Source organism: Lycium barbarum, chromosome 11 (assembly GCF_019175385.1).
Source record: "Lycium barbarum isolate Lr01 chromosome 11, ASM1917538v2, whole genome shotgun sequence".
In the NCBI taxonomy this organism is placed as follows: Eukaryota; Viridiplantae; Streptophyta; class Magnoliopsida; order Solanales; family Solanaceae; genus Lycium; species Lycium barbarum.
The window spans coordinates 17,629,495-17,635,099 of NC_083347.1; the positions used below are offsets into that span (position 1 = coordinate 17,629,495).

Below are 5,605 nucleotides of genomic sequence, written 5' to 3' on the forward strand. Positions count from 1 at the left end.
AATGTTTGAGTTAAGATCAGTAGCTTAAGATTGAAAGAGCTGTTACCTGTCTTCCAAGGCACGTTTGGTATGCGCGACGGGACAGATATGGATATTTTATGGGATTGACTATTCCACATTTTATATGGAATAAATAATTCCACAATTTTATACATCTTATGGGATTGTTATTCCTAATCCCACCAACCAAACTAAAATCATCCCGCATTTTATCCATGAGATTGTTATCCTATCCGGCATACTAAATGAGCCCTCAAGGTTTACACGTAGGTCGCAAACAAAATTTTTAATCCGTAACAATCTTTCAAAAGTGAACCGACAAGTGGACGACTTAAATTGGACACCCAAACTTGGAGAATACATTGCCGCTACGTTGCTGGCATTTTATGGCTGTGCTGATTTTGATTGTCAGGATTGTCCCTGTCAAATCATAAAACAAAAGAAACTTCACTCATCAATAATAATACTATCAATTTAATTTTTTTTTATATGACTTCTAATTGACTCCCAAGTCAATGTGTGCATGCAAAAGCTAGAGCTATTCTTTAGCATCAAAAGCTAGAGCTTACCATTGAGTTACTCATAATATCTCATTTTATGTGATTTTTGCTTAATCTATAATTCTACTTATGAAAGAGATATAAATCACTTAGATCAAACTTTTTTTAATAATATAATTTTATAGTTATATAAATATATATTCCCTCTGTCTCAATTTATATAAACGTGTTCCGAATACAAGAGTCAAAATACTTAATTTTGACCGTCAATTATGGATATAATTTCAAACAAAATTTATATATTTAAAATTACACGAAAAGTACTGCTCACAAGTCAATTATAAAAATAATAATAATTATTATTTGACCCCTCAAGTAATGACGCCTTCACATAAAAAAAAAAAATGAACAAAGAGAACAACATGTAACTTAACGGCATTAAATAAATTTAAAAGTCATTGGTTACCTCATTCTCAATCTTTGATAGCTTACCAAAAATCAACCTCAACAAACTCGAAAAACTACTTACCATGTACCACCAAGAACCCCCTAAAACCACAGACACCTCCATGACTGAACCACCACCAAAACTAACTCATTCTTCCTTTCCAATTTCCCCACACTTTTCACTTTCCACAGCCCACCGTCGCGTCGCCATTGCCGTCGACCTCAGCGACGAAAGCGCTTTCGCCGTTAAATGGGCCGTACAAAACTACCTCCGTCCAGGAGACGCCGTTATCCTCCTGCACGTCCGTCCAACTTCCATCTTCTACGGTGCAGACTGGGGCTGCACCTCCACAACTCACAACATCGAACAAGATTACGAGAACTTAACCAACAGTAAAGCTGCTTCACTGGCCTTACCCTTAGTAGAAGCGAACGTGCCTTTCAAAATACATATAGTGAAGGATCGTGATATGAAGGAGAGATTGTGTTTGGAAGTGGAGAGGTTGGGATTAAGTGCTATGATTATGGGGAGTAGAGGACTTGGTGTTAATGGTAAGGGAATTGTTAAAGGGAAACTTGGGAGTGTTAGTGATTATTGTGTGCATCATTGTATATGTCCTGTTGTGGTAGTTAGGTACCCACAAGAAGATGAGAAGGAGGAGGTGGTTGAGGCTGACCTGCCACCAGTACCAGAGGAGGATCAGGAATATCATGATGCTGATGATGATGACCTAATTAGAGGTACATCCTTAAATCCATTTTAGTAGTATTATTAGTATTTCTTTGTGAGTTTATCCATAAAAAATTATCCGCACCCCATATTTATACGCCAAATAAAAGCAATTTACCCTTTGCAATCAAGGCACAGGTGTGTATATCCAAAACATGTGTCTTGCATTCATTAATTTAGTGTTTCCGAATAAACTTTTTTTACCGATTTTAATTTATGTGCATTGTTAGTACATAGAATTTTTATGCAAGTAAATCTTCATAGTAAGCTTGATGTTATAATCTACAAAATAAACTTGCTACAGCCAGTTAAATTGAATTGATGCAATAAAAGTTTCTTATATTGTAAATTTATATAATTTGTATCCTTTAAGGCTGGGTGATCTGGTAAAATTTTATATAAAGAGGCACATATCTCAGTTTTATCTGAAAAAAAAAGATTTACGCTGTTCCTATATTGAAACTATCTGGTCAACCAAAAGAAAGAAAAGATGGGAAATTGAGATAATTTGCTTAATTTGAAGTGCTTAACCAATGGGAAATTGAGGTAATTACCTCAGTCTCAAGAAAAACTTTTCAGAATTGTAATTCACACTTTGTATTTATACAAAAGTACACGAGAGATAAAATAGGCAATAAAAGATTACATAGCATAAGAGGAGATTGTGGAGATATTAAGGAATAGATCTTGATTGAGGGAATCCCTGTGATATGGCAGCATATTGAGTGTGATTTGATATCAAGTGATTGGCTCTTTCCTTGTGTGAGGCATGAACCATAGCTGTACCTTCACTAAGGCGAATCTGATCATTTACTTGGGCTTGTTACACTAAAAAGCTTGACAAAAATAATGTGTTCTAGTTCAGAGGCAGGAATATTTGATTAAACATTTAGAAATCTTTGTATCACTTGGTTTCTGTATTCTCACAATGCACAATCCATTTGAAGAATCACGAACATAGCAAGTCATTTAACATTCTTCTCCTTTTCTTATTGCAGGCGAATGATCTATGCTGTAAAGTAGATAGATAAATCGGTCGAGTGGTCTCAGTTGGAGATGGGATTGAACTAGATTCAAGCTGGGAAAATGGTGGAATTTGTAGCGGTGGTACAAAAGGAATAGCCTATCTTGAATTCTGATACGCTGTATTTATATATCAACTGCTTAATTACGAATAAAAGATACCTTTTCCAAAATGAACATCTCCTTGAAGTTTAGTCACTTTTTAACTCCCAAAAGATTCTGGATAGCAAATGGGCCAGTTCATCCCCGCAAATTTTTGAGGAAGGTAATTATATTACTTAAGGACAAGGTTTTCCTCTGTTCAAGCATAGTCCAGTGGCTATTCAATAAAATATTCCACTGGCAATTCAATAAACAGATCAGAGTGTTCTCAAATTGGAGGGTTAATAAAATCAACAGATCAGAGTGTCCTCAAATTGTAGGGTTAATAATTTTTTTTTTTTTTATTTCCCACCGGTGTCCGGTACCCACATGGAGCTCGATTATATTCAGATTTACGCCGCGTAGGGCCCCATTCGGGGGAAGCACTTCCAACCAAAGATTTTTTTGGTCGGTTAAATCTTTTGTTTCGTATAATTGAGAGAAACTGGGGTGGGGGTGGAGATGACAAAGTATACACTCACAATTTAGAAACGGAAAAGGGTCAAAAATACTCTTGGACTTTCGGAAATTATTTATTCGTACCCTTCGTTATACTTTTCGTTTAATTATACCCTACCGTTGTACTTTGGTACTGATTTGCCTCTCATTTAAACGGAGTGCCACGTGGCAGCATGAGAATAAAATGACCATTTTCCAGTTTTAATACTCGGTTCTAATTAACCCCAACCCGAATTTTGACCCACCGCCCGACCCACACCAAATCATCCTCTCTTAAAAATTCTCCACTGTTTCTCATCATATCGTCCCCTCTGTCTTCTCCGGCGACGAGCTCCGACCAAATGACCTTGCTCCCCCTCTTTCTCCTGTCTTTTCTCTTTGCCCTCCTTTTTTTGATTTCTGCATAGTGTACTGCATCACAAATGTCACTACTATAGTAGAACTATACTAATAGTAAATCAAAAATCAAACACCCACAAGGTCCAAATTGTTCAAAATTTTGCTATCATCCCACAAAACCCTCTAGCGAAACCAAATGCAAAATTGTGTAAACCTAAACTTTTAAATCCAATGGCAGTGGGTACCGATTAGGCTTCGTTGTTTGAGAAATTGAAGTTGGAAAATCTGTATGTGCCATCCAGACCTTCCATTCCATCAGAAAGCGGAATTGCTTCTTCTTTGAGTTCCGGCAACACTAACCGGTCTTCCCATGTTCAATATTCCACTTCGGCAGTTTCTGTGAGAGTACCCTTAAATTTTATTTCTTTCTTTTCGTTGTATCGTGATATTTGTGTATGGGCAATGTACACGATTAATTGCGTGTTGTGCAGCTGATGGGGTGTTATTTTATAGTTATACATTGCTATAGCATTTTTTGGGACATGTTCTTTGAGGCTCGGAGTGTTTTCCGGCGACCTTGCTCGATTTCGCTGGTGATTGTCACTGCTCGGCTCCGCTTGCTTGTTGGCTGACTGTTTCTTTCATATTTTTCCTCTTATTCCTTGACTGATCTTGGTTGTTGCCTACTGGTTTTTTGAGTCTCTCCGGTGACTAATGAGTTGAAGAAGATGACGAGGGCATGGTGTGGGTCCCACATTTTCCATGTGTACGTGTTTGGTTGGTTGTTTATTAATTCAATAAGTTTTGGGGGCAATTGGGCCGGGTAGTGGGTTGTTACACCTCGGAACTTTGGGTTTGCTGAGCGGTGAAGGGACTAACGTAAGTTAAGGCGGGCATGATGTCCCTACAAGTAAGGAGGGATACTTAATAATTCTAATTAAGGTTCCAAAGAAGTTAGAGGCAAGAGAGAAAAGTTCGTCAAATGAAACTTCACCACAGTTCTGCGAAAGGGGGTTCGACGGTCTTTCTTTGTACCGTCGAACGAGTCGACACTTCGTCGATTGTGCCGTAAAATTGAGCTGGAGCGAAGACCATTCGACGAACAGGTCGACTCTCCGTCGATCAGTTCAACGGACCGTTCTTCTCACCGTCGAATGAAAAGAAACGACAGATTGCTCACTGGAAATTTAACGACTTCGACGGCCAGATCGACGCTCCGTCGATCGCACCGTACATCTCGGTCGGGACTGATTTCATGAATTAATATAAGGACCTCTCCTTCATTTTATTTCATTTCATCTTCCACTCTCCTCTCTCCAAGAACCCTCTAGAACCTTCTTCATCATTCATCCACAAGAAACTAAGGGAAAACCAAGATTTACTATACCAAATCCATGAAATGAAGTGTATGAAACCCATTAAAAGTTCATCTAAACCAAGAAAACTCAAGAGAAGTGAGTTAGGGTTTTGGTGCAAGAAGAGAAACTCCACTTGAGTGTTGTTCATCCATCATCTAAGGTGAGTCTTATGACCCTTTTATATGGTTTGAGTGGTTAAAAGTTGAAACACTTGGATTGTGGAAAGACATAGAAATTGGGTCATGAATGTGTGAATAGTGTCATTGTTGAATAGTGATTGGGATGAATCATGAATGTTAGTATGTTGTGATTGTGAAAATGTTATAAGTGACATTTAGACCATGGAATAAGTATTATATATGAGAAAACGCGATAACGAGTTATAATCATAATTGTGGAGAAATCAAAGAGAAATGGTGAATTGTGGTAAGTGTAGATAAATGATGATTATTGTTGCTATATTGTGAATGTTGTTATTAACGTTGGGAGTTGATATAGAATGTGGGAGAAGTAGTATAAACAAAGGAAGTGCTGCCCAATTTTCCCTAGAAATAGTGAAATGTTCTTATAGCTGAGTAACTAATGTTAATGCGATTCCTCTTGAAGGT

At 37.7% G+C, this 5,605-nt stretch overlaps 1 protein-coding gene across 1 annotated transcript; it reads left to right on the forward strand.

Annotated features, from left to right (window-relative positions):
• Positions 1-954: 954 nt before the first annotated feature.
• On the forward strand, positions 955-3,131 carry LOC132618633 (universal stress protein PHOS32-like). Its single transcript, XM_060333659.1, has 2 exons — positions 955-1,688; positions 2,676-3,131. The coding sequence occupies exons 1-2, from the start codon at positions 1,031-1,033 to the stop codon at positions 2,681-2,683; spliced, it is 666 nt and encodes a 221-aa protein (XP_060189642.1). The 5' UTR covers positions 955-1,030; the 3' UTR covers positions 2,684-3,131.
• The last annotated feature ends 2,474 nt before the right edge of the window (positions 3,132-5,605 follow it).

Bases quoted from the DNA above. Each gene is read 5' to 3' on its own strand.
- LOC132618633 (XM_060333659.1), top strand. From the start codon at position 1,031: ATGTACCACCAAGAACCCCCTAAAACCACAGACACCTCCATGACTGAA.